The sequence below is a fragment of the Ptychodera flava genome, chromosome 5 (assembly GCF_041260155.1).
Source record: "Ptychodera flava strain L36383 chromosome 5, AS_Pfla_20210202, whole genome shotgun sequence".
NCBI lineage: Eukaryota > Metazoa > Hemichordata > Enteropneusta > Ptychoderidae > Ptychodera > Ptychodera flava.
In genome coordinates this window covers 562,904-590,001 of record NC_091932.1, presented here as the reverse complement: position 1 = coordinate 590,001, position 27,098 = coordinate 562,904, and the positions used below count along the sequence as shown (strand labels likewise).

General features: G+C 38.2%; 1 protein-coding gene across 11 annotated transcripts in view; it reads right to left on the bottom strand.

The window, feature by feature from the left end:
* Positions 1-27,098, bottom strand: part of LOC139132396 (probable 3',5'-cyclic phosphodiesterase pde-5) — a 243,066-nt gene that overhangs the window by 72,438 nt on the left and 143,530 nt on the right. For 5 of the 11 annotated variants that reach the window (XR_011552272.1, XM_070698733.1, XM_070698724.1 and 2 more), the window contains 3 exons: positions 23,411-23,461; positions 19,424-19,453; positions 7,120-7,178 (listed from right to left, as the gene is read on the bottom strand). Coding sequence is in view for 10 of the 11 variants with exons in the window: in XM_070698733.1 (XP_070554834.1) it covers positions 7,120-7,178; positions 19,424-19,453; positions 23,411-23,461 (140 nt within the window). In the remaining variant the exon portion in view is untranslated. The remainder of the gene's footprint in view (positions 1-7,119; positions 7,179-19,423; positions 19,454-23,410; positions 23,462-27,098) is intronic. The other 6 variants (XM_070698726.1, XM_070698732.1, XM_070698725.1 and 3 more) reach the window with 3 other exon arrangements.

The following is a 27,098-nucleotide window of genomic DNA, read 5'->3' as shown; positions in this document are numbered from 1 at the left end:
ATTCATCATCAGAAAATTTGCATAGAGAACAGTGGTTGAGAACATGTTAAGTCATACACCCAAGATTCTGGCCAAGTGACTAGGTAGAATTATAACAAATAATCAATGGGGCATTTAGGTTGATAAATGGAATTTCTCACAATCCCTAGTGGAAATTGCATGTTGTAGATCTTTCTATGACAACTGTCGATACAGGTATCCGTATACAGAACTTAAGCTGTCATATAGTTGGTACAGCTGCAACAAGGGTACTTAAACAACTAAATAGTGTCATTGATATATATGTTTCATTCAGTTTTTTTTCATTTTGTGTAATTTGCCATCCAGATTCAATCTGAATTACATCTTTAATTGAAGCCATGCACGGTTGACATTCAATTAGCATTTCAAGAGATAATATGCCTGTCCAACTAGATACACACAAATTAACAGAAACAACATTACATGTAGCGTTGATGATTTATACTAAGGAGTGACACTTTAACTTTATAAAAGTACATGACACTTTCAGGTTTCAGGCAACATGAGGCTGACATAGACAATCAAGGAAAATATTTGTTTGTTACTCTTTGACAGGAAAGTCAACTGCATAATGTGTAATCTGTGAATATTCATCCAATATTGATTTTCAACAATTAAACAATTTAATTCATATGATATTCCCTTACATATTTGGGAACTTGAATCAGTGAAGTTGAGTTTACTTGATTTGGTCAATGTCACTAATGCTATCGGATTAAATGCCGTGATGGAAATATCATTTTGGTATTCAATTATTGCATCATTAGCAATGTAATGAAACATCAAGCTAGAGTAATCTGTTTTAAATTAAATGCTTGTTATAAGTGTTATGTTATTCAATACATGTACACATGAACAGATTTTTTGATGCAATGAACAGAAAGGAGCCACGCAAACACTATAGTGTTTCAAACCCTATGTGACCTTACATAATGATCATGTGTATGGAAAGCTGAGCAAACTAAATCAGTGACTTTCACTAGACAGGCTCTACGTAAAGGTTTGAGAGTTTTCTGATGAATACACCAACTGATATCAAAAGCTGCATGCATGCCGCTCGTGTGTTCAGGTCATATATGTCATGAATATTTCCACAATAACACCTATATATACTGACTTATATACGATAACATCAATGTATCCGTTGGTTTCCAGTACCGAAATGAAATCAACGACACTATTTTCAGTTTTGGTGATACCTTTATGTTTCAGCATATTTTCGCGCACTTTGCCCAAGTTCGATGCCTTTTGTGAGCTGGGAACAACATGCGACTGAGCAAGACAACAATATATCAATTTCTGATAAAAGAATCGATGGATAAATTGTTCACTACACAAATACAGTTGAAACTCTGCGCCCCTTGCCTCCGTTCTATGTTATGTTTTCAATTTATTGCAATTTTTGTCGTTCATATTCACCCAGAGTTTGTTTAAATTACAACAAGTCATTGACAATGACATAGTCCCCACTTGTAATAGGAGTATTAGTCTTGATAGGGCAGGGAAATGTGGTCATTAAGAAGTATCACTGGAGTGTATATGTTGAGATCTATGGGCACATAGGTCTATGTCGTTGTTCCCAATTTGAAACACATGAGGCATGTCTAAGTTATGGTTCTAAATCGGAAAAAAAGATCAGACCTCTAGCTGTATTGGCCAGCAAAGAAATACATATGCGCATAATAAATGAGGTACAAGATGTGACATCTTCAGGTCTAATACCCTATCAAAATTGGAGGGTATAGAATTTGTGGTTACTGAGTTATGCATATATTTGTATAATCAAGGTCAAAGGTCATCAAGGTCACGCGACATTTTGAAAAAAAAATTGTATTGCTAATAAATCCCTATAAGCCAAAAATCAGACCTCTAGCTCAATTTGCTTGCCAAGAATTAGATATGTGCATAATTAATGAAGTAAAGCGTGTGTTGTCATAAAGTCTACCATCCTACTAAATATAAAGGACATAGCACTTGTGGTTACTTATTTATTGACATAAACCTATATTTTAGGTAAAAGGTCATCGAGGTCACATGACATTTGGTCAAAAAATTTCTATCCTATAGTTATCCCTATATACCAAAAATCAGAAATCCAGCTCTATTGGCTTGCTCAGAATTAGATATGCACATAATTAATGAGGTACCGTATATGGTGTCATAAGGTCTTCCATCATACCAATTATGAAGGTTGTACCACTTGGGGTTACTGAGTTATGGACAAATATAAATATTTGAAGTCAAAGGTCACCGAGGTCATGTAACATTTTGTCAAAAAAATTATATTGCTAAGTCATCCCTATATACCAAAAATCAGACCTCTAGCTCTATTGGCTCGCTCAAAATTAGATATGTGCATAATTAATGAGGTAAATTATGTGGCGTCATAAGCATCATACCATATATGAAGGGTGTAGCACTAGTGGTTACAGAGTTATGGACAAATATGTATATTTGAGGTCAAAGGTCACCGAGGTCACATAACATTTTGTCAAAAAAATTGTATTGCTAAGTTATCCCTATATACCAAAAATCAGACCTTTAGCCCTATTGGCTCGCTCAAAATTAGATATGCATATAATTAATGAGGAACAATATGTGGCGTCATAAGGTGTCCCATCATTCCATATAAGAAGGGTGTAGCACTTGTGGTTACTGAGTTACGGACAAATATGTATATTTGAGGTCAAAGGTCACCGAGGTCACATGACATTTTGTCAAAAAAAAATTGTATTGCTAAGTTATCCCTATATACCAAAAATCAGCCCTTTAGCTCTATTGGCTTGCTCAAAATTAGATATGCGTATAATTAATAAGGAACAATATGTGGCGTCATAAGGTGTCCCATCATACCATATATGAAGGGTGTAGCACTTGTGGTTACTGAGTTATGGACAAATATGTATATTTGAGGTCAAAGGTCACCGAGGTCACGTGACATTTTGTCAAAAAAATTGTATTGCTAAGTTATCCCAATATACCAAACATAGGGCCAAAGTCCCTGAAGCTACTATAGACATGGATACAAAATTAAGTATTCCCTAACTGTATGAAATTATCTCACTAAGGTCAAGCTTTACGTCATAAAAATACAGCATATCTGTCAGGTTATAAATAATCTTAAGCTGGTTATTTTCATCCTAACCAACCACATTTTAACTTTCAAATTAACATTGTAAGTAAGTTCTGTTGATAAAGTTGAGACTGTACCTACTCAGAGAAAGCACACTGAAGAGGCAAATGTTTGAAACTTAAGAAGTTCAAGGTCATCAAAAGCATTGTATGGAGTCATGTAACACTTTCATTGCACTGTTTACACAGATTGCATAATTGCTATAAATAGCACATGAGTCGTCTTACAGCCCAGCTTTACCATAAATACCGTATCACTTTGACCACTCTATTTTTTTCCTCAAAAAGTAATTTTATTTTATCCTCAGCAAGTCAACCATACATGAAAATTAGAACTTTCTCTATCTCTATTTATTTGACCACCCTATCATGACAAACTATTGCGAGCAATTTCTTTGAGATAACATACAGGGCACAATAAATGACGGTTCAGATATGTCAAAGTTGGGATTCAGGAAAGTTACCTTTACATGTTTTAATCCTCTAAGATGGTAAGCATTTCACTATGTACTGTCAAAAAAGTTGAACTTTCTGATAATTCTACACTAAAATTATTTTTGCTTTGATGATTATTCAATTATTTAAAATCATATTAATTATTTTTTCAGGGTGAATTGATAGGATTTATACAGTACAAGAATTACATACAATGTAAGTCAAATTTTGAACAAAAATGACAAAAAAATTCTTTAAAAATACACATTTGCATATTTCATCACAATTTGAACAAATCTAAGTTGGGTTGTCCCTAGGGACCTGTATACCAAATAACAAAGCTGTCTGACCAGCGGTTATGAAGAAGAAGATTTTTTACCAAAAACGCCTTTTTTGGCATTAATTTGCCTATTTTCAACATTATCAAAAAATTAAAAAAAATAGTTTCTATAAATCATATTTTTCATCTACACAACAAATATCAAATCAGTAAGTACTGCGGTTCTCAAGATATTTGAGTGGACGGACGCCTCACAAACGGACATACATACATACATACATACAGACTGACGACGGACGCCGGACGGATACCCATCCCAATAGCTTCTATAGACTATAGTCTATAGTAGCTAAAAATCAGACCTTTAGCTCTATTGGCTCGCTCAAAATTAGATATGCACATAATTAATGAGGTACAATATGTGGCGTCATAAAGTGTCCCATCATACCATATATGAAGGGTGTAGCACTTGTGGTTACTGAGTTATGGACAAATATGTATATTTGAGGTCAAAGGTCACCGAGGTCACATGACATTTTGTCAAAAAAAAATTGTATTGCTAAGTTATCCCTATATACCAAAAATCAGCCCTTTAGCTCTATTGGCTTGCTCAAAATTAGATATGCGTATAATTAATGAGGAACAATATGTGGCGTCATAAGGTGTCCCATCATACCATATATGAAGGGTGTAGCACTTGTGGTTACTGAGTTATGGACAAATATGTATATTTGAGGTCAAAGGTCACCGAGGTTACGTGACATTTTGTCAAAAAAATTGTATTGCTAAGTTATCCCTATATACCAAAAATCAGACCTTTAGCTCTATTGGCTCGCTCAAAATTAGATATGCACATAATTAATGAGGTACAATATGTGGCGTCATAAGGTGTCCCATCATACCATATATGAAGGGTGTAGCACTTGTGGTTCCTGAGTTATGGACAAATATGTATATTTGAGGTCAAAGGTCACCGAGGTTATGTGACATTTTGTCAAAAAAATTGTATTGCTAAGTTATCCGTATGTACCGAAAATCAGACCTCTAGCTCTATTGGCTCGCTCAAAATTAGATATGCACATAATTAATGAGGTACAATATGTGGCGTCATAAGGTGTCCCATCATACCATATATGAAGGGTGTAGCACTTGTGGTTACTGAGTTATGGACAAATATGTATATTTGAGGTCAAAGGTCACTGAGGTCACATGACATGTTGTCAAATATCTGCGATATCTGCATGAACTGATGGACGAACGGATGGACGAACGGACGGACATGACCCAATCTATAAGCCCCCTGGACTTCATCCGTGGGGACTAAAAACTGTGTGACTGCATCCTTTTTGCAATATGAATACGATGAGAAACTAAATTTTTATTTTGCTTGGCCTTATACATGGGAGGCTATGGTTAACTGCCTTATACATGGGAGTCTATGGACGTGTAAACTAAAAAGTCCGCTAACATGGCCAAATTTGATCACATTGTGAAACAAATCGACGTGCATCTGTATGGGGTAGGGTACTATCCTTGTGCAAAGTTTGAAAGAAATTGACCGGGGCATGTCTGAGATATCTGCGTGAACGGACGGACGGACGCACGCATGCACGCACGGACACACGCACAGACACACGCACGCACGGACATGACCAAACCTATAAGTCCCCCCGGACGGTGTCCGTGGGGACTAAAAACCTAACAGGTATTTGGTCTGTTCAACTTAGGAGATGCTTACTAATTAAAAGTGTCAATTTAAAACCCTTGTTCTGCACATGTAAACGGCATAAGATCGCCATTTTGTTGAGGGCAGGAGCATATTTTAGTGACCGGAATAAATATAATGCAAATAAAATAAGTTTTGTCAAGAAATTCAATAATCAAAAACCATAGTAATTTTGTATCATTGAGGAATTTGAACCCGAGAGAAATGTGCAATCTGTTCAGTACATTAGAGGTCATCGTTTTCTATGGGAACTCGTTGAGTTTATTCGCCACATCGTAAAATGAAAAATACATATGCGAACAACTGTTGGTTAACTTTTTCATTTTGCTGTTATTTTTTATAATATTTGAGATTACACATCTCATGAAGGGTAACTTAAACTCTATCATTTTATTTTTTTAGGCTTCCCTCTCATTTTAATGAAATGACGAGTCAGTGATCATTTGTGCTGTTAGCAGTGTTTTCACCCATTTTTGCATACGACTAATATCACTGAGGAATTTTTTGATTTCCTTCATGAAATTCTTGCCAAAATATCACAATGGAAAGAGCAACATATAAGGGAAATAGAATCTGTAACTCTTGTATCGATATTTAGCTGTGCAGCGAGGAAATTCAGCGAAATTTTCAACATTATGTGGGAGGTGGAGTTGACTCTCTCTACACGTACTCAACGTATGTGTGGCGAAAAGTTGGGATGCTATTATTGCTAAAATTGTAGTGCCTTTTTGGACCGCAGTGAAAGGAAAATCTGTCTATTAAAACTGTGTAAAAACTGTGTTTTTATGGACTCATAGGACAAAGATAAAAGTACGTGTTGATATCCAAATCAACAAAGCACGTTGGCTAAATAAATAGCCTCACATCTAAATTATCAAGAAAGTCTTTGCTAATTTACTTTCTATTTTATAAGTTTCTTTACTGAATGGAGACACTAGAATTGTTCTAACCACAACAAGGCATGGATATATAAGTGTCATGAGCTAATGTTCTCGATGTTGAGCAAAACATGTTATTTTACAATTGGATTGCAGATCAAACCAGCATTTTCTCTGTCAATACACCATCTGCAGCATATATACGGTAAGACAAATTGATACTACATGTATATGATGCCATGGTATCATTCTCTGTTTTCCAAACTGACATAAATTGTAGAATAAATGATACTCCAATGGTCAACATTAATGTGGCAGGTGCAATATTCTCATTTCCTACTCAATAATAGAATTATCTCCAGAAATCATTATCATGGATCAATACACACAACTTTACTAATCATCATCACCTGTAGTGTCCATTCACAAGGATGATTTAATAATTTCAGGGCATCATGTATAATCTACCAAGCCATTCAAACCCATGTTGGATGTTAATGCATTCACAACATTATCAAGTCTTTGCATTACATCTGGTAGAACATTTGTCAAAATAATATTTCTACAGGTACATGTTCTGGAGAGAATATCATCCTTTTTAGCAATTGCTGATTTTTTATGATGGGAAAGGATAAAATTTTACTTACTTTGTCACTGCCAGAAGGAATTCATTCAATTTCCTCTGTTTTTGCATGTTTTGGTACATCTATAGAAAATAAAAAAGATTATAAAATTTTCTAAATGTTCTTTCAGATAAAGGTAAACTTTCAAACTTCGTAAGTTGAATTAACTTAACATTGTATCAGCATTAAATTGGGCTATAATCTAAACAGTGAATAAATAAGGTAGAAACTTATAGATATGCACAATGCTGATAGCTGACATCAATTTTGATTTTCAATATCACATGATAAAGTGTATGCCATATGATATCATGGTAAAAATCAAACTATAATTTGTTACTAAGGTACCAGCAAATTTGTCTGAATACAATGTAACTAGTTTTTGATAATTTTTTTGTTTATATTTTTCTTTTGGGAAAACTATCACTACATGTGTCAACATTTGTAAAATTCAAAGCACACAGCATCAGTGCACCTACAAAATGTGAAAGGAGTTTGTTTTCAATAATTTAATATTCAGGGATGGACAAGGGTTTTTGTAAGAATAAACCACTCCCTCATCTATTCTTTAATCTCAAACACTCTAAGGATAGGTCAAAAAGTTGCATGCAAACAGCCAATTTAAATATACAGTTAAGTAATCTCAATATCTTGATCAAAAGTCCGGAACTCATATTAAAAGCATACAATTAGAATAAAAAGACAAAAAAAACCAAGAAAGAACAAAATAACAGATCAGCAAACAATACAACATTGCTGTACTGAATGGTTATAATACAGGATTATTTCACATCTCAATATTGAAATGACTTCTCATAGAAATGTTCATACTGAACTGGCCACTAAAGTAATTGAAAATTCCACTGACAAAAATACCATTGAGGTGTGTCTGTTCTTTAAAGAATCTGTAAACTTTTATCATTGTGGCAGCATTACGTAACCAGCATCTTACATTATAAGTTCATTGATAAACTTAATGTTAGGATAAAATATCGATACAATAAGCAATAAGGAATTGATAAAATGAGGGTTTCTTGAGAACACACAAGTATGATTTTATTAGCATACTGCATCTTAGTGTTTTGGCCAGTTAGTATTTTTACAATGACATAGGATCACATGTAAGTCTAAGCAACATCGTAGAATTAGAATATAAGAAGAAGAGGCTTAAAACTATCATTGACAAATGTGTCCACAGTTAGAGTGAGAATGTTTATATTTGATCATGATTGTTGATATGCAAGTAGCTACCAATCTTAAGCTAATCTAAAACTTCCATAATTATTCCATATGCTAATTTGTATGACCTCAGTGTTGCCGCCAGGACGCGCCCTTGCGACAATGTCCCCAAAACGGAAGCCGTTGTCCCGCACTCTTGCGTACTGCGGGTCACCTCGGGCGCACTCGTGAGTCGACTGTGATGGGTGTAGTCTACAAATAATATCTGTTACTGACGATGATCTTTGTTTTTCATAATTATTTTGAGGCTTACACTTACATACTTTAGGAGCTAGCTATATGATTAAAATTAATTAAAACGCTGCACTTGATATCATAATTTGCTTGACTGTAGTCCGCCTGAGCTCTGATTTGCGGCAGATATGGTATACTGCTTTAATTGCCTGAAATTCAAGCATAGAGACGCGGTCCCGGTAGCTTGAATTTTGTTCAGTCAAACTAATGCGTTACGAAATAATGCAAAATTTGATTGACAACTGCTTGTTGTCCCCAAAATGTACAAAATGTCCCCAAATATAAATGGTAGTGGGATACAGTGTCCCCTGATGTAAAATTCCTGGCCTCAACACTGTGACCTAGCTGCAGACAAGTTATGACAGACATTGTGAAATGCTATTGCAAAGCTTCATTCGATATGCAACTTGCTAGCTATAAGATGTAACTGCATGATGGTAGAAGCTACATTAGTCTTGAGGATACACAACAAAACCCTGTAGTAAGACAACTTATGTTACAAGGCCCAGTATTTAGACTTCAGAAAATCAGAAATATCAATACATGTAGTACACAAACAGAGTTTCACACTCAATATTAGAGTGGAGATAACTTCACACTGAAAAACCACGGTATAGCTAAATGAATCATCATTATATAGAAAATGGTTGTCACCCTGCAATTATAATGTTTTGCTATTCTAACCATTCTGCAAGTTTTTGATGACTCTTAACATTTGAGACACAGAGGCTTGACATGGTTTGTGCTCCATATTAAAGCCATATTATATCAACTAGCTTCCACCATGTCAATTTTGCCCACTGTAGTTTCATCACAAGTTGTTAATAGCTTGTCAATCAGTTTTTACCTTCATGTCTCAAATTATCCATCTCTATTTGGTTAGCTATCTTTATTATTACATTGGCAAATGCATATGACTATCAAATGGAAAGAGCTATGGTCATACATTTACTGCAATTATGGCTATTGATATTTATTGTCCAAGAAACTCAAATTATCCATCTCTCTTTGGTTAGCTATCTTTATTATTACATTGGCAAATGCATATGACTATCAAATGGAACTGTAGCTGTGGTCATACATTTACTGTAATTATGGCTATTGATATTTATTGTCCGAGAAACTCAGTTCACAGGACTTTACTGACTAATGTGTTTCATAAAGTATTACCAGTATATGGTTTTTCCTTGAAACTAACAGTAAAAGATTGTAAAGTTCACAAGATACAGAAATGTTTAATGGATAAAAGTCAACTCTTTTTCAGATGTTATTTTGAATTTCCCATCCAATTTATTATACTCTGTTGATCAGTACGACTCCAACATCACTCACTGTATAAATAGTTTCTGCAGAATGATACCTTCAAGTGAAAAAAAAGGTGGCACTTTAAAGAAATATCCATGTCAATGTGATATACTTAGTTAGACAGAGAAAAATAATTTTGCAACAATTTAGCTTCACAAGCTGCCAAATTAATCATAGAGGGCCAATGATAATGGAAAGAAACCCTTGGAGAAAGAAATATGTATCTGAATATTATTTTGAAATCTGACAAAGCATGATACGTACATTAGCTGTTTTTGCATTTTAATGATAGCCAGCTGCAGGAAAGAATTTAATGTAAGCATGTTCATGTATCCTCTACAGAGACTTGCCCCAGGTCTGTGGGCTTTAAATCAATACCATAACAGAGTCAATTTAAGGAATAAACTTCAGCAGACCATCACTCTGATGACATATGGTGTGTACATTGAAGATAGATACTAAATCAGACTGTAGCATGCCACAAAACCTATGCTTGGGGAGCCAGAATCTATCCCTCAAGGCCTATGAAACACCAAGCGACTAGTGATTAGTCTACCTCTATGGTATCTTTCACTGCTCTTTTGAGTGAGTGTATTTACTAGTATCAGTCACTATAGTTGACAGCAACACTTTTTGATGACAGACCTAGGAGGTCAACTAAATATAGTTGACAGCAACACTTTTTAATGACAGACCTAGGAGGTCAACTAACTATAGTTGACAGCAACACTTTTTAATGACTGACCTAAGAGGTCAACTGCTACATAAAGAGAAAGTAGCTGTAACTTTTGACGATTTTTCACTATTTTTGTTTTTAATGTCACCTACATTTTAAAGTTGTACTCTCCAAAGTATTTGAGATACACAGTATTCGGCCTGTTCATGTCTAAATTGAATTCATTATTGTGGACAATTGAATGATAGACACTGTGTTGGCAAGCTTAGTAAAATAGTACCGGGTAGGTGTTTTAGCATGCTTTTGGCAGCAGAACAACAACTTGCAATGGATATACTAAACAAAAAAACAGTGAAATGTTATATATATATATATATATATATATATATATATATATATATATATATATATATATATATATATATATATATATATATATATATATATATATATATATAGATATATGATATATATATATATATATATATATATATATATATATATATATATATATAGATGGATATATATATATATATATATATATATATATATATATATATATATATATATATATATATATATATATATATATATATATATATATATATATATATATATATATATATATATATAGATGGATGAAAGTCCGGAGCTGGATTATTAGATTAAAACATTTATTCGCTACTCAGAGTTTCGTGCATCTTGCGATGCAGTCATCAGGCAACTGCCAAATACAAACCAATACATTCTAGAGTAATGAGAAAATAGAACAAAGGCATTCTGAATGGAACATATCGTGATGCGCGTGTTTACGCGCGCGTATACGTGTTTAATTTATGTGGGATAGCAGAAATTTTTTAGAGTGCCTGCAGCACGAAATTAGCTCATTTCTTTTGTTGAGCGTTGCCATGGTTGGTCTACATATGATAAAAAACTTTTCCCACAAACACAAGTTGCACTTCTTGTTGGTATTGGAGTATGGCTTAGCTTGTTTTACCTTTCTCCATTTGATTTCATACTCAATGTTCTGGTCTTTTAAGTTCCAAATATATTTACTTAACTCAGTTGCATTTTTATAGCGTTGGTTTTTGAACGAGCAAATATGGTTTCTATATCTAAATTTAAATGTTGTATCACATAGTCCGATGTAAGTTTGTTTTGTGTCTGATGTAATGACTTCCGCTTGGTATATTATGTGTTCATCATAGCAACTACCATTCATCGGGCATTTATTATTGCAGTTGCAGTTTGTCTTATTCTCTTCACTGGGGTTTAAGTTGTTTAATTTAGCCTTGTTGTTGTTTGTTATTATTGTACCAATATTACTCATGCAACTATAACTAATTTTTAGTGTATTTCTCGAAAAGATTTTGTGCAAAGGATTTGATTTGGTGAAATGCTTATCGATCAGACTAAGGAAGCATTTTCCTATATTAGTATCCACGCTTTTGCTGTAAGGGGGGTTGTACCACGTAATGTTTCTTTGTCTATTTCTTTTCCTTTTAGGTGGTTCTACCTTGTATGTAAGATTGTAATGGTATCCACTCTTATCCAAGGCATCCTGGTATGCAGATTTGGTGTTGTCGAAAGATTCTTTGTCTGATGATATTTTTGACAGTCTCCTGTTGATCGATTCAGGGATATTTTTCAGGATGGATGATTAGATTTGCGGTGTACATACAATGGCACATTACCCGGTTTCATGTATGGCGTGTGCTTACCACTCTTCAGGTCTAGCGTCACATCCAGGAAATTGACAATTATATATATATATATATATATATATATATATATATATATATATATATATATATATATATATATATATATATATATATATATATATATAAAGTCATCTGGCCTGAGTGACCATTCTGCCAAGTTTAAGAAAAAGTTACTGAATGGTTTTGAGAGATCTCTCTTACATCTACGGCATACAAAAATCCATGGCATATCAGTCGTTTGGACCTTCAATCCAAAGGATTCCAAATCATTGAAAGTCACAGATACTGGTTCTTTAACGTGTCAAAGATTAACACACACCAGTCTGGTAACATTGGTCTTGTTCTCTTTCCTGCAGTTTGACAATTATTGACAATACATGCAAGAGTGAGCATTGTATTGTGACATGTCAGAAAACATGGAATGAAGCGTTGGATTACAATAATTGCACACATGGAAACCACTTTTCGGATATTATTTCAAACTCAGATATCAAAATGGGAAAGTTTGGAATTTTGAGCATGAAATATAGACAAAGACCAGAAGGTATCATTGAAAATGCCAGGTTTTAGAAATTTTCCACTGATAAAATTTGTCACCCATTGAGAAAGTTTGTCCTGTGTTCTTAAGGGTTCCTGCAGATTCATACATATGCAAACTTCATGCATAACTATCTGGTTAACGCAAAGGAACGACACGGAGACAAGTGTTTGGCCGAAATCCGGGGTTATGCATGTACTGTCACGGCGGGGGCGTCGAGGTGTCATGGCGGCCTGGACGGCGGTACCGGACTCCTGGCACCGTGCGTCCGGGCGCCCGCTACAGGCCCATGACAGTACCCCAATGGAATTTTATTATGGATAAGCTATCAAAATAGTGACATACAGTACTCTTTTATTGTGAGCTGCTACCCTGCAGCGAGGCACCTTTTTTTTTTTTTTTTTTTTTGCGGAGGGTGGGTGGGAATTTTGCGGTGTGAACTTGAGCGTTGCAGAAGTTGAAATGGATGATATATAGCTTTGATCACACTGATACAGTGCGCATGGATAATGACGTGGAAAGGGTGATGCAATTTGTTTAGATAACGGTAAATGAGGGCAGCTGGTAGATTAGGTTACGTCTCAAATGCATTGAGGAAGTGGTAGGGTTGGTGACGCATGGTGACCCATACATGTCATGGTCTAAACCCTTCCCCCCGTGTCCCTCCAGACGTTAACAATGATTATAGCAAAGCCATAATCACCCATTAACGCAAAGGAATGACACAGAGACAGGTGTTTGGCCGAAATCCGGGGTTATGCATGTACTGTCACGGCGGGGGCGTCGAGGCGTCATGGCGGCCTGGACGGCGGTACCGGACTCCTGGCACCGTGCGTCAGGCAACATGCTACCGGGCGCCCGCTACAGGCCCATGACAGTACCCCCCAAAATTATGGCCAAGCCGCGGACGTGCACGGCTGCGGTGAGGCAACGATACAGTCCCCCCCCCTTGGTGACCATGCGCCACTGGGAGATGTCTCCTAATATATGTTTATTGTTCCTACATTTCATGTCTCTACAGTTCGTGTAGTGTTATTACAACGTTGGCATTGTCCACTGCGAACCGAGTCCTACATCGAATTGCTGGCATGTTGCGAGTACCTTCGGTACTATGTCAAGGGTCTCCCTCGGTGTCTTGATGTAGATCTGGTACGCGTCACTTTTCCATCTGCCCAGTGTCTTTATGAGCCAGTCAGGCAAGCCGGCTTCGGCAGCAGTTGTGGCTGCACCACTGTGGAAACTATGTGTCGCATACATTTTAGCATCGGAAATTCCTGCCTGGGTAAGCAGTTCCCGCAGGCACTGGTTCAGTCTTTGTCGCGTAAGCCATGTGCCATCCGTAAATTGGAACGCCGGTTCCTCAGGGCACATGTAGCCGCGGTTCCCGGTATATTTCCCATAGGTGCGGACCGCACACACAGAGGTCCCGGTCGGAGCGATACGGATGGTGTGCCCACGAGCGTATGGGTCAGTCTTTGATGACTTTATCCTGATTTCGATCACGTCCGTTAGCACTATGTCCCGGGCTAGCAATGTGGCGTTTACGTTGAATTCCGTAGGTGATCGCGCGGTGAACTCACTTACCCTCAGAAAGCCGTAGAATGCCAGCATGAAGCTTGCCCATACCATGAGCTTGTCGTTGCTGCACATGTCGGCACGCTGACGCAGGCATTCCTTGAGGCGACGGAGCAGGTCAATGGTGATTGGTAGTCGCGGCCGGCGCACTTCTCCAATGCTTCTCCTGATCCCTTGCAGTGTCCGTTGCAGGAGAGCGTGCGTTGTTACGTCGTCAGCATACCACGTTCAACGTGGTGATGCATCACCCCGGCTAGGTACACCTTGATGGTTCGGTATGCTAGTCCTCGATTTGTCAGGTTCGTAATGAAGAGTATGGCTGTCCTGGTCGTGACAGGTAAGGCCACTAGTCCATGTGCTATGCAGAAATCCATGTTACACTTTTGTCCTACCTGGTATGTGCGTCGCGTGTTCCCTGCCACACTGTTATGGATGTAGGCAGTTGCTAGTTCCGTCAGTTGTTGTGTAGCAAGCGGGATGGACATAGTTGCATTGGTACAGGTGTGGGGCCGGCATCTGCTTCGGGCACCAATGCTCAGAACCTCTCCATCTGTAAACAAGAAAGTGCATCAGCAATTGAGTTATCAATTCCACTGACGTGGGCAATCATGACATGGAAATTTCCTTTGGCTGCCTCATAAAAGATGCTCCTTACTAGTTTCATGATGTCCGGGCATCTCGTTGTGCCTTTTTTCCAGATGTGCACGACCGTTTGATTGTCACAATGAAACAGCACTCGGCGGCCATGCCAGCAATGCCCCCAAATTGAACAGGCGACTAGTATTGGGTACATCTCCTTCCATTCGATTGAGGCTTGGAGAGAGGCAGGCCATGCAACAGTGAACCAATGCCCTGGGTGGTAGCCACCAGAGCCTACAGTGCCCGAGGCGTCGGTGTAGAGGACAAGGTCGCGAGATAGGGTCCACTTCGTTCGAGAAATGAGGCCGTGCCGTGCCATGTAGGTAGGAAGTCACACCACCATTTCATGTCAAGGCGGAAGGCGTCAGATAGTTTGATCGTGTCGCGCAACTTGCGCATGGTTGTGCTTAAGTCGATCATGCGGCGGAGGAAGATGCGACCTGCGGGGATGCACTTGCATGCAAAACTGAGGGTGCCGATGAGGGATAGCAACTCCAGTTTAGTGCATGAGTGTCGGTCGGTGGAGCCAAGTGGGAAGTGTTTGAATCAGGTCCTGTAGCTTATCGTCTGGCAAGCGTAGTGTCATGGTAAGTGTGTCCAATGTGATGCCCAGGAACGTCATGGTGGGTGATGGGCCTTCGACTTTTTCTGGGGCAATGGGTATTGCTAGGTCGCCGCATGTGTTGAGCATAGTGTCGAGGAGGCACTGGCATCGTGGGGAGTTGGGGGGGGGGCCAGTGCCAAAGTAGTTGTCCAGGTAATGCAATAAGTCCTGAGAGTTTGCTCTGTGTTTGACAATCCAGAGGAGTGCTTCAGCCAGGCGGTTGAATAAGAATGGTGCAGAGCGAAGGCCGAAGGGGAGCACACGATCGAAGAAGAACAGTCCTTGCCATTTAAAGCCGAGGAGGTGCCAGTCTGCTTTCCGTACCGGGCACAGTCGGAACGCGTGCTTAATGTCCACTTTTGTGATGAGTGCACTTTGGCCAAGTCTCTGTAATATCGCGACGGCATCGTCAACGCGGGAGTAGGTGAGGGTGTAGTCTTCCTTGTTGATGTAGTGGTTGACGCTATCATTTCTTGGTTGGGATAGGTCCATTATTATGCGGTGGCCGCCTGATTTTTTAGCCGAAGTCCAAGCGAGTTTACAACAAATTTTGGCAGAGGTGGCACGGCAAATGGGCCCATTGTGTGGCCTAGGTGCAGTTCTTTTGTTATGGCGGTGGTGACGGCATCCGGATCAATCATTGCTGACTAGGCGTTGCGAGTGTAGCATGGTGCGCGGTTCCCACTGAATCCGATGTCGGCACCATGAATGAGGTTGTGGATGAGGCTGGCTGTGAATTGTTTGTGCGGGTGGTCGTGCAGGGCAGCTGAGAGCTTAATGAGGTTGATTGGCGTTGTGGCTGTAGCGTTGCGATTGTCGCTGTGTGGACGGTCACTCCCTTGAAAGGGCTGGGGGGTCTCTTGTTTGACGCGTTGGTGGTGTTGCTGAGCACTGTGGTCGGTCGCATTACACACGGAGCACTTGTGTAGCCTGCCATAGTGGCAGGGGGTCTTGCATGAGCCTCGGTTGAAAGATCGACATACCTGAGGTTGGTCAGACTGTTTCTTGTTTGCTGGGCTCTCCCAGTAGAATGGGTTGGTGGTGCTGCTGCGTCGGTTTGGGCAATCAGTCTTCACATGACCATATTGACCACAGGCGAAGCAGAAAGGACGCAGGAGGTGTGGCTGGTTTTGGAAGTACTGGAAGTTGAGGTCTTGGTTTGGCTGGCTCCAGTTGGCCCTATCTGGGTAGCGGGCAGCGTTCAGGCGGAAGAATTTGTCGTACGCAAGCCAGGCCTCCGGCTTGTAAGCAACAGCTTTGGAGGCGAGGAAACGAAGGAAGGTGGCCATGGGGATCGCCAGATGTGGGTAGTAGAATGTTCGATAGGAGAAAAAGACGAGGAAGCACTGTAACCAGGTGTCAAAGTCGCCGATGGTTTTCCGCTTCACCTCGGTTGTGAACGTGGCTATGCCACGGTTGTCTGGGTCGAAAGCTACTTGTGTCTTGGTAGCCTGGGATGAGTTGGGAGCTAGGGCATCAGGGTGCAAGTCACCAAATTCGATGAATTTACCGAGGTTAGCCATGGCGTTGAGTGTTGACTGGTCGACGTATGGCAGGAGCAGGTCGTCTGGGGATATTGCTGCTGGAGTGTTGCCCGTTGGCCCGGCTCTAGGTGGTGGGCGCCATGGCGGTGCGATGTGACCAGCTGGCTGAGCGGGTTGACCGTAGGGTGCGGCCATATTGCTCGTGTTGTTGTTATGAGGTGCGCCGCCAGCGGTGGAGTTATCCCGGATGTGCGCAGCGCCACCACTTGTGGTCAAGTCGGGTGGGGTAGCTGTAATGGTGGGTTGGTATTCATTAACATGATTAGCGAGATGACTACTTGGGTGGGCTTGAGTAGGTAGCGAGCTGTACGGAGCGGTGAGCGACGCCGGCCCAGCGACGACGACTGAAGCAGGTGATAATGCACCAACGACTGTATCAGTTGGCTGGACTTGCAAGTTGGACATCAGGATGGGCGCCGTTGCTGTGGCGTTGCTGGTAGTTGGCTGCCGTAGTTCACTTCGGATTGAGTCAATTGCGCTTGAAATGCCGGTTTCTATCAGTTTGGCGATGTGGTCTGACAAACTTGGGTCGGCTGCCGCTGCGGCGGTTGTCGGCATGTCGACGGCAGGGTTGGTTGGTGTGGTTTCCATCGGTACTGACTGAGTAGGTATTTGTCGAGGTGCGCTGGGCGTCTCTTCGACCTCGTCGATGTACGGGTGGCCACCCGGGCGCGGCCCTTGCTTTTCTTCGTTTTTGGCATGGTGAATTTGCGGTGTGAACTTGAGCGTGGCAGAAGTTGAAATGGACGATATATAGCTTTGATCACACTGATGTGCGCATGGATAATGACGTGGAAAGGGTGATGCAATTTTTTTTACATAACGGTAAATGAGGGCAGTTGGTAGATTAGGTTACGTCTCAAATGCATCCAGGAAGTGGTAGGGTTGGTGACGCATGGTGACCCATACATGTCATGGTCTAAACCCTTCCCCCCGTGTCCCTCCAGACGTTAACAATGATTACAGCAAAGCCATAATCACCAATTATAAAAGTCAGTGAAAATCACATTTAAAATTAGACAAATACTAAAATGGTCCCTTACATCAACCCTTGATAAGCCTTAATTGCCAAATTATACCTATGAATACCAAATTATGTATTTTCTGGTTGTAAATGCTCAGTGCATAAAGTGCAAGAGGAAAATATATCTTTTACTTGAAGTGCATGACATTAACAGCAAATTATTATGGTGTTGATTAAAAGTGGCAAGGATTTTTTACTTAAATAATTTTATCAGAGATCACTAATTAAAATTACTGTTGGAGTTGAGTAGTTTACACATTCAGTTCTGATTGAATATCTGAAATGTCAAGCTATTAGCAAGAGTTTATTGCTTGAAATGAACATGTTACTGTTGATGTGACATTAAGATGTGTTGACATTACAGACTTTAACAAAAAACGAAGACAGTGAACAACATATAAAAAATGAATTTTCTTTGAATGATAATAGACAGAAAGCATTTGTTGCAAAATTAAAGAAAAATCAATGAGAGAATAATCTGCAAACAAATAAAAATTATTGCAAAAAGAAACAGCAAAACCATTGAAATTCTGAGAATTGCCCATCAAGAACATTCAAGGAACTTGTAGGGAAGGACACAGTCTATCTTGTTTAACTGAATGTATTTTGATCATTCTAACTGACCTCTGACCTCCAAATGACACAAAAAATTCAAATCAATCAAATCATTTTCACTGTGGATGCTTGAATACAATGGACAAGTCCCTATCAAGTTCCCTCCCAATTTTCCTATCTCCTCAACAATAACAGTGTGGAACCTTCACTGTCTGTTAGATTTGCATCCATTATTATGGCACTTTCCTAGACAGTAATCCAGAGAGATCAGATCTAAGATAACACTCATCAAGTAAAATTACTCTCAAAACACTGATAAAGTTCCTTACGGTTTTCAAGTTACAGCAGAGTACAAAATTGTGAGGAAATTCCAAGGGACTTATTAACTTTGGTATCCACTTTTTCTGGTGCAAAAGTAAGTTGTCAAGATACATGTACTGGTACAGCTACCATAGAGTCAACACAATGCAGACAAATTAGATATTTGATAAAAAAACTAACATGGGCATTAAAAAGTCCTTTTAAAAAAAAATTAAATCTTTTGATTGGCATGCAATTCTCAGAATTTTCATGCAATATAGCCTTCTTTTCCCCCCATATTCCCAAATAGTCCAGAGAGAGGGAGAGTGAGAGGTTGGGGAAAGTAACCACACAGGTGCAAATCAACAAACCTGGCTTTCCATGAGTTTGGTATTGTAATGCTACATTCACATAACACAGCACATGCATGCAGGGAGAGTAGTAAGGTGCATATAAAAAAGGATATGGGAAAAAAAAATTAGTTTGGGAACTTAGGAATACATGTACGCATTATGATTACCATAACAATATCTGACCTTTGACCTTTCCAGTGCCAAACTAAATTATTATACTCTACACTTGACTTTTTTAACAATAAGTACTTGCTAAAGAACTAGTAAAACACTAAGGCTATGGTGTTGGTACAAAATCAAATCATTGACATTGACCTTTGTAATCAGTTTCAAAAAATGTCTCTATTTTAAAATTTTGGTCCAGGAGGGAATATGACACAATGAAGACTCAAGATCTTTTTATTCATCACAGAAATGTTAAATGAAAAGTGATAATATGAGGATAACAGATATTTATATTTTGTACCAACACTCTGAGGGGCTTGAAGAGCAAAACTTGCCTCAAGAGTTACCTGTTCACTGACATATGCCTGCAAAAAGGGTGCGTTAATTTTGAAGTTTATTAGCTAGTCATTACTTGAAATATGAGTAAAGTGAACAGTTTACATTCAAAAGTTAACAAAAAAGCTTGCAAGTAAGGAAAGATGTTTAATGTTGCAAATTGGCACTGCAAAGGTAAGCAGAAATATGTCTCTGAACGAATGAATGATAATGAATGACTGTCTCATAACAAATGAATAGACAATATGCATGAAATGATACGATGTCATGTATTTTTTGTAAAACATTGCAAATTTTAAAAGATTGCTCAAACAAACCCAGCTGCATAAAGTTTGATGAATTTGAATAGAACACAATTTCAGAAAATACAGTAAAAATTCAAACACTCAGATAAACTTGTGTGTCTACCCCCAAACACTCACCATTGATCATACTACTATTTCAGGTAAGGTTAAAAATCAGTGAAAATATGAAAGTCTGACACCATTTGGCAACCATTTTCAGTATTAAACAGCAAAGCTACTGCAGTGAACTGCAATAAAACTGCTAACACTAATTAGTTTCAGCTGTACATGGCTGGCCAAGTCGACAACATTAGCGGAGTCAGATGACACAACATCGGCATAAACTCTGCATGTGGGCAGTCACAATAAATGAACAGAAACTGCCCAGTTATAACGCACTACACAGACACCCCAATCTGGTTTGAAACATTTTATTGCGGGAAAACAAATTACCACTTAAACAAACGTTTAAAATTATATCAATATAACAATGTTGGCAAGCAAATGGGCACCTACTTGCCTATGAAAATAGACAGCTAACACATGCTTTGGCATGCCATGTCAGTGTAGTGTGTTATATAACTGGGCAGTTTCTGTTAGTTTATTTTGACTGCCCACATGCTGATCTTGTGTCATATGACTCCCTTAATGTTGTCGACTTTGCCAGCTAGCTACAGCTGAAACTAATTGGTGTAAGAAGTTTTTAATATTGCAGTTCACTGGTGCAGTTTCGCTGTTTAATACTGAAAATGGTTGTATTTCCTTACCATTCAAAGCACACAATAATTATACTGAAGCAATTTCTGAAAACTAACCAAAGTAACCTTAGCTTAATCAGTATATTCATAATGACTATTGAAATAACAGATTCCAAGATGTTCCATGGTGCACTGTTAAGCTATTTAAGCAATGCAAGATAGCTCTATTTTACTACTTATCAGAGCATGTGGGTCATTGTTGTTATTTTTTTATTTGTCATGAGGTAGTTGCTTTAGATCTCCTGTGAAATGCAGCACTGGATTAATTGGGTAAGCCTAATTCAAGGGCCATGACCCACGAGCCACAAGCCACGTGCTGTGAGCCAAAGCTTAGCATGTCAAGCTAGTTTAATTCATTGATTCATTTTCATGGATAAATTAACATTTGCGCTTCAACGCCACCTTCTAAATGCATGAACTGGTGACCAGCAAATGTGTGTTTACGAATTCTACATCAACGGGCATATGCAGAAAGGGACTTGAGAGAAACTATAGGGAGGGAGGGAGGGAGGGCCAGTATTTTTTAAAATCACACTGCGCGTAAAATGGTAACATTAAAAATTGATTAATCAAAATTCTGTACATTAATTTAGTAGATCATCTGGTAAGGTTGCTATATTTCTAATATCTAGGTCTTAAGCCATGATAACATTAAGAAGATTTTTACAATATTATTTTTGAGGATTTTTGACCTTTGACCTGCCCTATCCCCCCTCTGCAACTAAGCTGTGGCTTATCCTATGTAAGAGTCAAAGACGGCTGGTGTCTATCGAACTGTGACTGGTATGGGACACCAACCTTCGACCCTCAAATCATCCTGTACCTCACTAATTATGCACATCTATAAATTATAGGCTAGCTATCAGAGGTAGAGGTCTGAAGTTAAGTGGAAGGAGATGATTATGTTAACTAAGATTTCTGCTAAAATGTCAAGCGACCAGGATGACATTTGACCTCAATTTAACGAATATTCCGATTAATCATTTACTACACCATTGATATTTATGGACATGAGGCAACCAATGGTGCAACATCCTGTATCTTGTGAATTATGCACACGTCTAATTCATGGTTAGCCAATATGGCTACAGGTCTGATTTTTGCCGGACGGCCATCATGTGAGGAAAGATAACAGCAAAAATATTATGTGCTAGGATAACCTTTGACCTGAGTTTAACATATTTGCCAGTAAATTAGTTCAACAGCCTCCTCATTTGGTGGAATGAGGCGTCACATTATGAACTGGTTTTTTGTCAAATAGAATATTATTGTGTTGACTATGGGACGTACAGGGACAGTCAATGTTTGTTGGACATAACAAATGGGGAGAGTCACTTTTCTCAGCATCATTTTGAAAATTCGCCCTCACTCTCTGTAATTTTTTTACCAGTCCCTTACTGGCCAGCACATGTTGAAGTCGTGAACACACATATCGCAGGTCACCACTTCATGCACATACAAGGCATCAATTAAATGTGATTTAACAGTGAAGATGAATCGATAAAGTGAATTAAAGTGAAATGTATCTATTTCTAGCTTAAAATGCAAACTGTGAATCATGAATTTTGGCATGTGGCATGTGGTGCTTGAATTAGGCTTACCCGGATTAATTCAAACTAAGAAATATCAAAAATTTTAGATTAATGCATCTTTTGATTGACTCAAAGCATTGTATATCGTTGAAATTCTTGTTGAGCATAAATAAACATTACTTTGATCTTCATAATGATTTCTGATCATAGATGCAAGGCATTAATTCACTTTTCTGCAAAAATACACAGAGTTGATCAAGTCATTCTATCACAACAACTCTGACATTGCATATATATATATATATATATATATATATATATATATATATATATATAATATAATATATATATATATATATATATATATATATATATATATATATATATATATATATATATATTTATATTTATATGTATATGTGTAACCCTTTTCCTGCCAAGTCCATATTTCACCATCAGGTCAAGATGGTTAAAATCAATGAAACACAACATATTCCATGTGGTGCATTTTAACATAATACTGTACATTTGAAGGCTGTTTAAAACATAAATGTAAACTTGATTTTTTTGGACTAAAGATGCTATAACAGCCCAAGCCAAGTGGGTGAAAATATGTCTTGTTTTGGCTAAATACCCTTTTTACTGACTTGGCTGATGGGGAAGTGATACTGTCTGGCAGGAAAAGGTATATATACATATATATATATATATATATATATATATATATATATATATATATATATATATATATATATATATATATATATATATATATATATATATATATATATATATATATATACCTGAAAACAGAACAGTAAAATAATCAAAATTATCAATATTTTGCAAGAATAAATAGATTAATACACTTGTTAATTAGAGCTAATATATGGTAATTTGGGGTTTTTGGGTGAATATGAAATAATTTACCTCAGCATAGTAAAGACCAATACCACCCCACACCAGATAACTACTAGCAATCTGTTGGAATCAAACAGAAATTACATCAATGTATGATAAAGGCGATTAAATGTGATAATTTTCTGACTGCAAGGAATAGTTCTATGTTGAAAGAATAATTCTTTGTCAAAGTAGCAACAGATGTTAGACCTACAAGAGAAAAACAAATTGTTGATTATAATTACATCATCAAAAAGAAAAGAATTGGTCGCTACTAGTTTTTCCAAGTTCTTGATCACATTATTAACACAAGTCATTGACAATGACATAGTCCCCACTTCTAATAGGAGTATTAGTCTTGATGGCCCAGGGAAATGTGGTCATTAAGAAGTATCACTGGAGTATATATGTTGAGTTCTATGGGCACATAGGTCTATGTTGTTGTTCCCAATTTGAAACACATGAGGCATGTCTAAGTTATGGTTCTAAATCGGGAAAAAAGATCAGACCTCTAGCTGTATTGGCCAGCCAAGAAATACATATGTGCGTAATAAATGAGGTACAAGATGTGACATCTTGAGGTCTAATATCCTATCAAATACGGCTAGTTTTCAATCGGGTTCGAACCCACAACATACGGCATCAGTCGCCTAGCGGAGAGGCCACAGAGAGAACCGCTCGGCTAAATCTCCACTCCCGATAAAGAGTGGTTCAATAGCCGGCTAAGTTGTTACATTTTTCTGACTGAGACCGCTCCACACGTTGTAGAGTTCATGAAGCACTCACGCACGCATGCTCACTATCATACATCGCACATACAAACTTTATCGAAGCGAAGAAACGAATTTCATCGCTTTAACTAGGCGAACGATAACCTCGGGCACAATTCTGTCCACCAGCAGAGTTACCAACCCAGGGTAGAAAATACGGCTAGTTTTCAATCAGGTTCGAACCCACAAAATACGGCATCAGTCGCCTAGCGGAGAGGCCACAGAGAGAACCGCTCGGCTAAATCTCCACTCCCGATAAAGAGTGGTTCAATAGCCGGCTAAGTTGTTACATTTTTCTGACTGAGACCGCTCCACACGTTGTAGAGTTCGTGAAGCACTCACGCACGCATGATCACTATCATACATCGCACGTACAAACTTTATCGAAGCGAAGAAACGAATTTCATCGCTTTAACTGGGCGAACGATAACCTCGGGGACAATTCTGTCCACCAGCAGAGTTACCAACCCAGGGTAGAAAATACGGCTAGTTTTCAATCGGGTTCGAACCCACAACAAACGGCATCAGTCGCCTAGCGAAGAGGCCACAGAGAGAACCGCTCGGCTAAATCTCCACTCCCAATAAAGAGTGGTTCAATAGCCGGCTAATTGGAGGGTATAGAACTTGTGGTTACTGAGTTATGCATATATATGTATAATCAAGGTCAAAGGTCATCAAGGTCACGTGACATTTTGAAAAAAAAAATTGCATTGCTAATTAATCCCTATATGCAAAAAATTAGACCTCTAGCTCTATTCACTTGCCCAGAATTAAATATGTGCATAATTAATGAGGTAAAGCATGTGTTGTCATAAGGTCTCCCATCCTACTAAATATAAAGGACATAGCACTTGTGGTTAATTATTTATTGACATAAACGTATATTTTAGGTAAAAGGTCATCGAGGTCACATGACATTTGGTCAAAAAATTTCTATCCTATAGTTATCCCTATATACCAAAAATCAGACATCCAGCTCTATTGGCTTGCTCAAAATTAGATATGCACATAATTAATGAGGTATAATATGTGGCGTCATAAGGCGTCCCATCATATCATATATGAAAGGTTTGGCACTTGAGGTTACTGAGTTGTGGACTAATATGTATATTTGAGGTCAAAGGTCACCAAGGTCACATGACATTTTGTCAAAGTGTCTGAGATATCTGCGTGAACGGATGGACTCACGGACGGACATGACCCAATCTATAAGCCCCATGGACTTTATTTGTGGGGACTAAAAACTGTATCACTGCATCCTTTTTGCAATATGAATACGATGAGAAACTAAATTTTTATTTTTCTTGGCCTTATACATGGAAGTCTATGGAGAGCTGCTTATACATGGGAGTCTATGGAGGTGTAAACTAAAAAGTCCTCTAACATGGCCAAATTTGATCGCATTGCATCTGTATGAGGTATGGTACTATTCTTTTGCAAAGTTTGAAAGAAATTGGCCAGGGCATCTCTGAGATATCTGCGTGAACGGACGGACGGACGGACGGATGCATGGACATGACCAAACCTATAAGTCCCCCCGGACGGTGTCCGTGGCGACTAAAAATGACAAAATTGGGCTAAAAATACAAATTTGCATATTTCAGGACAATTTTCACATATCCAACTATTGTCATCCCTGGGCATCTGTACACCAAATATAAATTTAAAGTTGTCTGTCCAGCAGTTTAAAAGACAAAAGATTTTTTATGATTTTTTGACCAAAAATAACAAAAATACTGTCCAGGACAGTGTGCTCACATTCGGTTAAACCTGATCTATTCAAGAAATATTTAAACCAGAAAAACAAGAATGACAAAAGCAAATAAGGTCTGCAACTTAGGTACTGGAGGTCATCTTTCGGAACATGCATATTAATTTCTAATAGCAATGGGACAAGCAGATCCTACATACATAAGCAAATATCAACAAAAAATTTAGCCAGAGAAGGCTTGACAAAAAGAAAAGGTTGGAAGAGTGGGGAAAAAATAAAGAGTGGGAAAAAATGTACAAGGGATCTGGTAAAAAGTAATGCTATGTCATCAATCTTCTAGACCCTACCCCCTCCTGAATATCAAATGTTCCACGCCTTGGTTGACCATATTTACATAAAGCCAGATGGCAGGAAATGTATTTACAACCTGGGGATTTTTTAATTAATGCAACGAGTGCTATCATTTTAATGTAAACAGCACTTACATTAGTTACAGATAGTGAAATGCCTTCCACTGTGGGGGTGATTACGACATCTTGAATTATCCTGGATCCAAATTTCTCATCAATTTTTGTCTGTCTTATATGGAAAAGTTGCAAAAATTGGTTCGCAATGAAAAAAATTTACCTCAGCTTTGTTTTCTGGATCAAATTTATTACAAATTGATACCAAATATGACAAAATTATGTTCACAGCCTTCGAAACTGTCTCACAACATATCCTGGGTCATTTAAGGTCATTTAAGGTTACAAACTGAGAAAATTACCTAAAATATAAAAAGTTAGGGGTTTCCAAACACTTTGAGCAGAAAATTTATCCTATAACATAACTCGGGACTTTTGTACCAAATTACAAATCTATCAGACAAGTAATTTTGAGAACAAGTTTTCTTGACCAAAAATGACAAAATTGTCTTGAAAATACAAAATTGTATATTTCAGGACAATTTCCACATATCTAACTTTTGTCATCCCTGGACATCTGTATACCAAACATAAAAGCTGTCTGTCCGGGGGCTTTAAAAAGAAAGTTTTTTTAAAATTTTTCGAAATCTGGCAGGAACCCCCCCCAGGATATCAAATGGTCCACCCCTTTGTATTGACCATCTTTGCATGAGATATACAATGACCAGATGGCAGGAAGTGTATCAACTATTTACAACCTTGATACTCTAAAACATTGAAAACATTTTGGAATATATTTATTGGAAACAAAACCTGCTAAAATCAACTCAGCT